General features: G+C 35.2%; 1 protein-coding gene across 1 annotated transcript; it reads right to left on the reverse strand.

Moving 5' to 3' along the window:
- Positions 1 to 436: 436 nt before the first annotated feature.
- Positions 437 to 12,184, reverse strand: LOC764724 (proline-rich transmembrane protein 1). The gene is made up of 4 exons (XM_030992678.1): positions 12,060 to 12,184; positions 5,542 to 5,933; positions 4,590 to 4,718; positions 437 to 1,200 (listed from the first exon to the last, which is right to left on the reverse strand). Exons 1-4 carry the CDS (start codon positions 12,067 to 12,069, stop codon positions 1,042 to 1,044), a joined length of 690 nt encoding a protein of 229 aa, XP_030848538.1. The 5' UTR covers positions 12,070 to 12,184; the 3' UTR covers positions 437 to 1,041.
- Positions 12,185 to 12,748: the final 564 nt, after the last annotated feature.

The raw sequence follows: 12,748 nt of genomic DNA on the forward strand, positions 1-12,748 counted from the left end.
GATCTCATGTGATCTCATGTTTTTTTATTCAGTATTCATTAAAGAACATACTATTTAGATGACAAAATCATCTTTGTTTTATCAAAATAGGTTTAAAGGCGGCTGAAATATACAGAAATATAACGATTTCTATTACTTGTTTACCACCACAAATGTTAGATAATTTGAAAAAGCCGTTGAAAAAACGAAATAGCGCCTTTTACGGCGTACTTCAGCCGATGCCGATGTCGGCTTTTTCGTTGGCATTTTCGTGTTGGTTAAATTACGCACAACCAGCCTGCCCATGTATTGTTATTTTCAAATAAATTATTAATTAAAAGTCACCGTATTTTTTTGAAAATGGATCTGAATTAGTATGATCGTATTGGCTAAATTTCAAACATTTTGGGGTCTTAAATTACCTTCATAGCAATTTTAGGTTCTAAAAGGGCACTAGAAATGTCATAGATAAGATTAAAAGAAATAACCATGCACGTTGAAGGCATTTGCGGTCTGAAAACGAAACTCATCTATCCCCTTAAACACGTACACTCGATTTGAGATAACTAAAAAATTAATCCTTGAACACATTTAGTACTGCATACACAGAGCCATTGAAATAAAAAAGAATACGGTCATACGAGTAACAAAGACCTATGTATTTGTATTACTGTCATCTTAACTGTATTAAATTATTATAATTCGATTCAAAAGTTATTAAATGTTAAGTATCGTATTGTTACACGTATCAATAAACATTTAAAGGGAGGCATTTCTAATCAACCCTTTCTCTCTCTCTTTCTCTCCCTCCTCTCTATGTCTCTCTTTCTCTCCCTCCCTTCTCAGTCTCTCTCTCTCTCTCTCTCTCCCTTTCTCTCTCTGTCTCTAGCTATTTCTCCCGTTTGCAGTGGTCCTATGGCGGAGTTTTGCGAAAATCTATATAATCGAGGATTGTGGTCATGAAATCAAACTGACTGAGATCAAACAATTGGGTTTCAAACTACGCAGCCCTTCTTTCTTTCTAATCATGGTCCCCCGTCTTCCTTCTTTCTTTTTATTTTTCTAATAACCATATTCAATGGATGAGTGTAATATAGCATACACAATGGTAACAAGTCCAGAAATAATTCCAAACATTATCCCGATTCTGGACCAGCGTTTCGCCTCCAAAGATGAGACAGCGGCACCGTGGTAGTCCCCAACTGCTGAACGGTTCCTTACCTTCAGATAAAGCAAGAAAATACAACATTCATGTTATGTTTACTGAAAATAGCAAAAGATTAGTGTCAGTAACCATTATGCAAAGGAGATTGAATGACCGCCCCGAATTTGTTATGCTTTATTTGTAGACATCAACTCCAACATAAACCACAAACCACTACCAACACCACCACCACACCAACACCAACACCAACAAGAACAACAATCAGTTCGTATCAAATATTACATCCCTCATGTTTAGTTTTTTACATCGCGATTGTACAGAGCACGAAAAAGGTATAGTTTCACTATAAATTTGAGAGGGTGAGAAAATGTACTATTTGGCGTGGTATAGCACATTCCGGAATCCACTTTTTCCACCGATCACCGATATTTTTGCGATCGATATCTAAATTTTTATTTGTTGGATAGCAACGAGCGCGCAAGCTTAATCTGCAGCTTTAATTGTTTGCAACCGGCAAAGCCATAGGTAGAATTCCGGCGCGGCGTGCGCGTAGGATAACGCATCGAGAAAAGCTTTTGGAAAAAAAAAATAGTTCGACAAATTGGCTGCCGAGTCTCACTTTTATATATATGCTGGAGCTGAGAATCAAAACGGTGAATACTAAAGCAAGAAAACAATGCAGGCTTTGTAATAGTTTCTTTGTAAAAATGAGCTGCTCATGAGGGATATAAAACAGATATAAAATGTTTTCTTGACTCTAGCAAACTATGAGCATTCAGATGCATAAATAATGACTTTTCCTCGAGGCAAATTTATATCAAATTTACTATACCCTTCGGCAAGCCTCGGGTATAGTTAATTTGATATAAATTTGATCTCGGGAAAGCTACTATTTATTAGCTCATAGTTTTTGCTAGACCCTCGAAAGGTATTGTATATTTGTATACTATGTGATGTATTTTTGTCACCGGTTTCATCGCAATAATATCCTTCCAATCATCTTTAGAAAGCTTTCCCGAAGACAATTAAAAACCAAAGGAATCATCGGGAAATGCAATACATGAATAATAATAATTCATTGACTTCTGATTACTCGGAAAATTGACCCATGCTTGGCTTTCTTTTCTTTTCTTTTCTTTCCTGAAATCATTTCTTGACTTTTTACCAGGAAGTTGTGTATATTACCATGTACCACCACGTGTGAGCTTGCTATTTTAGCAGTTTCTCCAAACAGACAAAAACAACAACATATAATTGGGACTGTAATGGATTTATCAAAAGCTTTTGATATGCTTCGAGTTCATGGAATTTAAGGAGCCGCTCTCTCCTAGTTTAGAGATAATTCATCATTTCGTCTTCAATATTTATCGGAATATCTGACAATTGAATATGGAGTCCAACAAGGATCAATATTAGGTCCCCTTATTGTATTATTATATCTAAATGATAGAACTAATGCATCACCTATTTTATCGTTTTTACGACATGTGTGTTTGCCGACGATATCAACATTTTGTTCTCATTAGGATTTGGATGCCCTTATTCATATTTAATATAGAATAATCAAAAGTAGCATACTTTTTTAAATCTCTATATTATATATACTAATATTAATTAACATATGCGCAGGGCCAACATCTTCTTTAAAGTAGTGTTATTGATGATATACCATCAGCGCGTAACTATTTAGAATGTTTAGGTACCCTCATTGAATCTAAACGGTGAATACTAAAGCAAGAAAACAATGCAGGCTTTGTAATAGTTTTTTTGTAAAAATGAGCTGCTCATGAGGGATATAAAACAGATATAAAATGTCTTTCTTGACTCTAGCAAACTATGAGCATTCAGATGCATAAATAGTGACTTTTCCTCGAGGCAAATTTATATCAAATTTACTATACCCTCGGCAAGCCTCGGGTATAGTTAATTTGATATAAATTTGCTCTCGGGAAAGCTACTAGTTATGCCTCTTCATTAGCTCATAGTTTTAGCTAGACCCTCGAAAGGTATTTTATATTTGTATACTATGTGATGTATTTTTGTCACCGGTTTCATCGCAATGATTTCCTTCCAATCATCTTTAGAAAGCTTTCCCGAAGACAATTAAAAACCAAAGGAATCATCGGGAAATGCAATACGTGAATAATAATAATTCATTTGACCTCTGATTACTCTGAAAATTGACCCATGCTTGGCTTTCTTTTCTTTTCTTTTCTTTCCTGACATCACTACTTGACTTTTTACCAGGAAGTTGTGTACATTACCATGTACCACCACGTGTGAGCTTGCTATTTTAGCAGTTTCTCCAAACAGACAAAAATTACAACATATAATTGGGACTGTAATGGATTTATCAAAAGCTTTTTGCTGAGTTATATTTTTCTTTAAAAGCTTCGAGTTTATCGAATTCAAGAAGTTGCTCTTTCGTGGTTTAGAGATAATTCATCATTTCTTCTTGAATATGTGGTACATGGTTCATCGGAATATCTAACAATTAAATATGGAGTCCCACAAGGATCAATATTAGGTCCCCCTATTTTATTATATATATAACTGATAGAACTAATGCATCACCTCTTGTATCGTTTTTACTACACTGTGAAAAATTTGGGCAATATTTTTCGACCATTTGCCCAACGTTGTGCCAATAGTCAACCTAACCATTTATTGGGCAATATTTTGCCCAGTGGTATTGGTAAACGTAAGCACCCTACTTCACACGTGCATAATTGTTTCGTATTTTGACAAACATTTTGGCAAAGATATGACCTTTCAACTGCCCGACTACGGTAGCCCACTTGTTGGGAAAATCTTGACCAGCTGTTGGGCCATTGGGAAAAATATTGCCCAATAGATGGTTGGGTTGACTATTGGCACAACGTTGGGCAAATCGTCGAAAAAATATTGCCCACATTTTTCACAGTGTACATGTGTGTTTGCCGACGATATCAACATTTTGTTCTCATTAGGATTTGGATGCCCTTATTCATATTTAATATAGAATAATCAAAAGTAGCATACTTTTTTTAAATCTCTATATTATATATACTAATATTAATTAACAAGCTGCATACACTGTAAACATACATATGCGCAGGGCCAACATTTTCTTTAAAGTAGTGTTATTGATGATATACCATCAGCGCGTTAGAACTATTTAGAATGTTTAGGTACCCTTATTGATGAAAATCTTGGCTGGAATTATCACATACGACATATAATTCCATGCATTTGTAGAATATTGGTGTTCTTCAAAAGACAAAAGTTGTCCTCCTAAAAATATCCCTTCCTACCCCGACCCCGACAATGAAAACCTTTTAGAAAATTAAATTTTCGTAGTTGTCAATGGACTACAAATGCAAACATGTTGTTTTCCGGGGGTAATGACCGATAGGGAAATGGAACAAAATTTGTTTAGTCTGGTTAGATAGTCCATCATATATACCTCAGTAGACTTGATGAGAGCTACAATCCCAAACGGCAAACAACAGCAGAGTGTGACGAGAGCTAGAGCAAAGTAGTCATTCGGCATTTTCATCGGGCTCACATGAACTATGTTCTGTTGGATCGGCACCTGTTTGAATTCACAATTATAAGGTAAATCATTAGGATTATAGTTCAATTACTTTCTTTGTTAACACTACAATACGGCTTAACTGAGCCTTGGGTTACTATACAGTGCGTCCCAGAAAAAACGAAACCGAGAATTATCGATGTTTCATCATAACTTAATCGCAATTATAATTAATAAATGACACATCATTTTAAAGCTTAGATCCTCTTCTTCTATTTGATGCGACTCATATGATGCATATTTCACGCATGAGTGATTAAACACGATTTGAAGAGAGGAAACCAACAAATTATTTGGCAGGCGGTATCTGAATTTCAAAGAGAAAATAACATTTCTATAAAGTTCAATTTTTACCCTTTCATATGACATCTCAATCAGGAAAAATGAGCCAGGAAAAACAAAGTTCTCTTTGTTTAAAGTAATGCTTGCATTTCCATAATTTGATAAAGCGAGTTCATTTTCACTGGCTGCCTGCCGTAGCAACAAACAGAGTGGACAAAAAAATTAAGTCCGTTTCATTGACGATCAGCCATGCATCAAGTCTTTCGTCTCTCTCTGTCTTTCTTTCTCTCTTTCCTTCTCCCTCTTCTTCCTTTACCTGTCATCTGTCCTAGTCTCCCTTTTTTTCTTTCTATCTCTCCTCTCATTGTCTTTCCTTCTCCCTCTCTTTTACTTTTCTGTCACCTCTCCTAGTCTCCCTTCTATCTATCTCTCCTATCTCTCTCTTTCCGTCTCCCTCTCTTTCCTTCTCCTTCTCTCCCCCTTTCTCTCTTATCTCTCCCAGCCTCCCCTCTGTCTATCTTCTGCCATCTAGGTGTTTTACCTGAACCACCTGCGGCTGAGGGGCATAGGTGCCTGGTTGCTGCTGAGGAGCATAGGTGCCTGGTTGCTGCTGAGGGTCATAGGTGCCTGGATGCTGCTGGGGGTCATAGGTGCCTGGTTGCTGCTGAGGGTCATATGTGCCTGGTTGCTGCTGAGGGGCATATGTGCCTGGTTGCTGCTGAGGGGCATAGGTGCCTGGTTGCTGCTGAGGGAACTGTGAAGCCTGCTGAGATTTAGAAGGCTGTTGCATAGGATACTCAGAAGAGTTCGGAGGCGGGTAAGGATTCTGAGGTGGAGCTGAGCTTGGAATCGCATCACTCTCATCGTAACTAGGAGGGTCTCCATGACCCACGCCCTCTACGTCAAAACCTTCATTGGTGAATTGCTTGTATTCTGTTATGAACATAATAAAGTGTTCAAAAAATATTGTTTAGAAATGACGTCAAAAAACAAGCTTAAATAGAAGCAGTGTAAAGCAGATTGGCAGCACAGAGCTGATTTCAATATTGTTTTGCATGCAAAAGCACGAACGTCTTTTGTAGAGTTTTTAGTTTGAAGAACTATGTTAGAAGTATGTAGCATCTAGAATAGTGAGGATAGGTAGGCCGAAAGAAACGCTTTAAAAACGACCAGAACAGACATTGACGGAGACAATCACAATGAATTCGTTAAGAAAACGACGAATGTCCATCCGTAATAAGTCCATGATATTATTTAGCTTTCAAAGTGAAGATGAATGATCTGAAATTATAAGGTGCATTTTATGGGACTATGTAACTCAGTTGAGCACGGACTGTGCCCCCTTCTGAATCCGCGCCCGTGTGACGCTACATAAAAATAGTACTATAGAGTGCCTTCTATTGTCGTAAGATATTTGTTCAAACAGCATTTTAGAGACGATCACCAATATGCATAGTGTTACAAAGTCGTGAGTCATGACTATTTTCACTTCTTTCTCTCTTTGCTGAATAATACGAACAATAGAATCAACTGAGCGAAATCAATGGTTAAACGAATTTACAAAGAGTTCTGAAATATCAATTTGTTACTGCTTGTCCTTAAAGTATTAAAATTCAGCGATGGCGAAAGATCGTTGCTAACATTCATAAACCGATGCTTAGATTGATTTTTCTTACAGCTTACCATGAGACATAAAACTAGCTAGCAATATGAAAGACAACAATTATATTGTCTTAAAAACAGTAAGAAAAAACAAAAACTAGAATGAATAAGACATTATTTGATTATGTTAACAAATTCATTTTTCCATGTTAATCATCCAGTACCAAATAATCAAGCAAAGCTCGTACAGAAGGAAGTAGGCAAGGGAAAAGGAAGGCAGTAACAAAAGAGAGAGAGAGAGAGAGAGAGAGAGAGAGACTGTAGAGAGTAGGGTAAACCGGGCCGGGTTCAAATTCAGTTAGTACCAGAGTGCCGTCTATTGTCATCAAATATTGTTCAAATAGTATTGTAGACACGAGGAACAAAGAATAATAGTACAATGTTCCAAGGAAATACAAGAAAGGGGGCGAAAAGCGTTCTGAACAGTGATGTCACCGTTCTTGTCATTGAAAGCAAGTCAGACAACAATCGTGGAACCAGCGGGATTTACGGAATGAAAGCTAGACATTTTTGTTTAAGGAAGTTGGTGAAAATATTGTCACTAAGGGTTGAGGAATCATTGGATAATAATGGTTGTATTAAAGAGCAGCAATAACTGTTTTATAACACTCATCATCACAATAATCATTGCTAAGATTACTTTTGGGACATTAAGCTAGATTAAACTGTGATCTACACACATGAAATTGTTTTGGAAACATTTAGAAAACATTGGAAATTCAAAAACTTACATTATTGAAGAAGCGGATTATTCGAATAATATCCGGAATGCACTATCGCTCCCATACTGGTCCCATCTTTAAAGAAATTATTTTTTAGAGTTCGACAACATGTTTTATGACCAATTATTTATTTAATTTGATCACTTACGTACAGGCCTTAGCTGTTGCTAGGTACCATCTTTATATTACCCAGGACAATGTTGTCGGATGAAGCTGCTGTTTGAGATTTTGCTTGTTTTTAAGGATATGTACGCGCTGTTTTTTGTTTTGGTATTGTAGTACTTTGTCATTGTTATGATGTAATCGTAGACACAAGTTCTCTTTCTAAGTGAACATGCCTTCTTATACTAAATTCTCTTCCCAGTTTTTCTTCCATTTACTATCTTTTATTTCCTATTATAGTTCTGTTATACAATATGTAAGTTTCATGATGATATCTATGATGTACTCTCAGTAACGGTGTTAACTTATAATGGGCGTTCCCAACTTAAGCTATCCTTTTCGGGTTTTTGCCTCCTTCTATTATTTACTGTATACTCTCTATGTTGAAATCATTGTTACGTATATAATTTATATATAGATTGTGCTTCATATTTTACCGTTGAGAAGGAATTAAATGTTAATAACTACAAATACAAAATACAAATAGAATGATTAAAATATAGATGTGAACGTGGCAGCCCAAGATTACAAACTTGATTTGACTTTGACGAAATTGAATGCGAGTTATTAAAGTTATTAAGTTACTAAAGAAATGAATGACCAAATACGAAATTGACTAGAAGATGTACATGTTTAAGAAGTATCAGGACGACATTGAGTGAAAAACAATATAACATTGATTGAAAAGGTGTTAAAGTGGACGGGAAAATCTAAATATATAAAGGTCGTTAATCGTGAGAATATTCACTTTTCTCTCTCTCTCTCTGTTAAATCCTTCGAACACAAGTTTGGAATATTTTGTTTTTAATTTCCCTTCATTGTTAAGATTGAAGAGAATGTTGAGAATATAAGAATAACAACAATGTCAAAAGGTTATTTATCAGCTTTTCAATATCCAAAAAAACATTAAAGAGCCCTGTGTTATATTGGTGAGGACTCTAATGGACTATCATACACAAGTTTCGTTCCTTATCAGTGCTACTGCTTACACCATTGGGCAAGTTGTTTTGCCTACAGATTATACCACGAGACATAAGTAAAGCATGGAACGTTGGTAACACATCCTAGTAATGATGAGGTGTCATAGCAATTGTTCTTCCAGACATGCATTTTACCTGAAAACAATCTTCTGGATCTGGATTTCAATCAGCTAAACAGTTAGACATTCTTGGGCCCAGGCGCAACTATTTCTTTTGCACAACAGTCAGTCGCATCAATATTTTCCAAAATATTTAATTTCTTAAGACGTGATTTTCAGTATAAAAAAACAAAAATTCTACATGATTGTGACCTTAAATGGCTCAGGTTTGATTGCAATTAAAGTATCTACATAACTGATTTCAACATGCAGTAGGCAATCGTCAAATTTTGGTCACATTGCAACTTTGTTTTGCAAATTTAGTTTTCTATTTCGTATTCTTAGTTTCCTTTACTGTAAAGGCTATATTTGTTTCCACTTCACTATACCACACAGAGCTACATGCACGTCCACTATTCGTTACAAACACAAACTAACAAGCACGCTCGCGTGCACATGCACACACACATATGCACGCACACACGCACACACACACACACGCACGCACACACACACACACACACACACAATATATATATATATATATATATACATATACACTTGCACAACACACTCACCAACTCATACACAAAGATCGTTAAAACACTTTTTCATTTTAAGGTTTACCTTAAGATTTTTTGTTTTTGTTTTTTGAGGCCGCCATCCTTGTCAAGCTTTGCTTATGATTGCGGTCTCCTGCACTTTTCCAACAGAATAGTTCGGATAATACTTTAAATTTATGATCAGATGTTATGGAAATATTAGGTTTCGTTATTATATGTACATATATGATGTAAAAAAACATTTTGACATGAAGAAATTATTGTTTGTTTATGTTGTATTATACCTTACATTTATATGTTCTTTGTTATTCAGTTATATTTTATATGGAAAAAATGCAGAAAACAAATCAAATCAAACAAAATAATATATAAGTCAGTCGCATAAATATTTTTCCAAAATATTTAATTTCTTATGATGCGATCTTTTACATGATCGTGACGTCAAATGGCTCAGATTAGATTGCAATCAAACTGGAATCTAAAATTACGAAAAAAGTAGATGCTAACATTTTGTTAATATATATGTTGTGAGTGAAATTATAGAAATATGGTATTTACAACAACAAAAAATTGGAAATGGCAATGGTGGCTATGACAGAACGAGTAGATTCTGATGGCTGAGGGTACGAGATAACAAACATGTATCATGTCATAATGTTTGTTATTTTGCTTGTTTTGTATTGATTAGTTACTATTTTTGACAGGAGAGGGGGCTGTAAGAAAACAACTTCTTTAAAATTTCGTTTCCATAGCAGCGGTCTTATTTTGTTACTTGAAATGCCTGAATACAAAAACATCATTTTGTTAATAAATTATTGTATGTACATCATACAGGCCAACAAATGTATTACTGGTCGGTATGTGTTATTTAGTGGCTAAACTCCAGAAGGTCGGTATGTGTTATTCAGTGGCTAAACTCCACAAGGTCGGTATGTGTTATACAGTGCCTAAACTCCACAAGGTCGGTATGTGTTATTCAGTGCCTAAACTCCACAAGGTCGGTATGTGTTATTCAGTGCCTAAACTCCACAAGGTCGGTATGTGTTATTCAGTGCCTAAACTCCACAAGGTCGGTATGTGTTATCTAGTGCCTAAACTACACAAGGTTGGTATAGAACTATCGATAACTCCCTTGACAGTCATCAATAATGGCGTGATGGATAGGAAGGGTTTCTTTTTCAATCGATGTTATAATTGTAAAAAGTTTGATGATAATTATGCATACAAAATTAATGTGCGCCTCGGAAGGGTAGCTTTTTTTGGTCCAAATTTGAATTTTACGAAAACGATTATTGGCACAAGACATAGACCAGACGGCGATACAACTTATGATGAAATGTTGTGATAGGTTTATTTAGATAAATTCACTTTTTTACTTTTATTTATTTCTCCTTCTCATTCAACAACCATGATGGAAAGAAATATTAGTCTTCTTCAACTTTTGAATTGCCTAATGAATAATGATTTATAGTTAAGTAATGAAAAGATGATTCTCTCTACATATTATTTACGCCTAACATGCTAATTTTTGATCCATCAAGTTTATCACAAAATAAAATGTTATAGAATATCGAAACAATTTCCCGAAAAGGGAAGAAGTTGAAATAAATACGTAAGAGGAAGTAGTATAATATTGATATACTTGAAGATTTCAAATTAAGACATACATGTTAGTCTTACTCCCAGGAGTTTAAGTTATTCGATGAATACGTAAAGGTAGATAAAAATGTACATCTGGACCAAGATCTCATGAAAAGTACTTCACTGTATAAATTGACATGGTTGACCAGAGATATGAGTGGGATATTTATATCATCACACTTGGTAATTAAATTAGGATCGTTTTTTTTTTTAAATAAATGCAAATAGTAAACTTACTCAAAAACTACATATATCCATTCTTTTAAATGGAACGCGAATACAATGAATGACGTGTTTTGTTTTGTTGCGGTTTCAGAGCACATTAGTACGAGGTAAAAACATACAGGGAAACAGACACAGCTACACTATTCCAACAACTCGTTATAAATATTTTCTTTTTCATTTTACATATTTTAAAGCAATTATACTTTTGAATTACTTCACCTACTTCTTTACAATATATGCTTGATCTTAACTTTTTCTACATTGTTAAATATTTTTCGGAATGTTTAACTTTCAATACACTTTAATTTCTGTAACTGTGTATTTTGCAATTTCACCGAACTATGAAACATTTAAAAAGACAGAAAATGAAACGCATTGTCATTCAACATAAATTATGAATCTATTACTTTTATAAACAATTCATTTTTAACACATTACTTTAGCCCATCGAATAAAGAATCTTGATTATTGAATTAAATATCGTAAAATAAAGAGATGATGCTCCTTGATCAAACGAGTTAGTCTGGCATATATACTTGGACATATTTTAATTGTTCATACTGTGATGCACTTTGACTTATTAAACCAAGAATAAATATTAAACCACTTATATACGGTTTGGAATGAAACTGATTAACCTTTGAGTATGTAATTTTAGACCATGGCAAATAAATCGCAATAAACCAGCGCTAACTATATGTCACGATACTCGGGACTAGGGGACAGGTATAGGTTGGCAATCCTTTGAATGCCTTCGATGGTGTAGATAGGATTCATTAGGGTAGAATGCTGGTGACTTCCGGATAGGTTCCTGGCCTGACACTACAGAACTATACCTACTACGAACGAGCAAGCACATCGAACATATACCCTTTGAACAACATGATCTAAGCTGAACCACTAATATACGCATACCTTCATGTTCGAACATCCAAAGTGAACAACATTCATAATAAAACATTATAACTTCAAATCGAATAGATAAAAAACAAAGTCCATGTCTTACCAGACGCCATCCTGATGATTGTTCTCCACTCACACTAAACGATGTAATGTGACTATGCGAGAGAGATGATTTGAACTGTGTTTGATATACGTCGCACTTGAAACTCGTCTATCTACTTGAATGGGTATAGCGTGTAGAATGACAATGGCTTTCACACAATAATAACCGTTTCTTGTCCATGCTTTTGTGTGCACAGAGTGTAAATATGTGCATTTTGTATTAATACTGGACTTGGTTAAAACATGTACAAATATTGATATTAGCCATAATGGGCGGCATTAAAGACCTTAAAAAAGACAGGAGTGGCGAAACGTCTTTCAAAGCAGGGGTGCATCAGCAAAAATAAAAGCACTCTCTGGAGAAGAACAAAATGGGGGCACTTACAAAGGGTAGCCTTAAAGCGGAAGATTGTAATCTTTAGACATTGTATAATGGATACAACATCGAGGATGACCATAACATTAATTTGTGCTGTTTACATAGACCAAGAAACTGCTTTAGCAGCATACTCTGCTGTGTGTGTGATAGTCTTAATATTTATAAGCTAGGGAGCAAATCTCTTAAAAGATTTATACGTCTCATTGCGACGGACTTGTTCTCATTATTAGTTGAAATAACCCAGACGCTGATGGGGTTTTAAGCAATTTAATGAAAGAAACAATAATGCGAGGGAACGTGGCGAGCCATCA

Source organism: Strongylocentrotus purpuratus, unplaced genomic scaffold, assembly GCF_000002235.5.
Source record: "Strongylocentrotus purpuratus isolate Spur 01 unplaced genomic scaffold, Spur_5.0 spur5_scaffold_20, whole genome shotgun sequence".
Classification (NCBI taxonomy): Eukaryota; Metazoa; Echinodermata; class Echinoidea; order Camarodonta; family Strongylocentrotidae; genus Strongylocentrotus; species Strongylocentrotus purpuratus.

What these genes read in the sequence shown, in the direction of transcription:
- LOC764724 (XM_030992678.1), bottom strand. An exon ending in CTCAGCCGCAGGTGGTTCAG is followed by an intron (nt 4,719 to 5,541) that starts GTAAAACACCTA and finishes GAATTCAAACAG; the next exon opens with GTGCCGATCCAACAGAACAT. An exon ending in CTCTCATCAAGTCTACTGAG is followed by an intron (nt 1,201 to 4,589) that starts GTATATATGATG and finishes CTTTATCTGAAG; the next exon opens with GTAAGGAACCGTTCAGCAGT.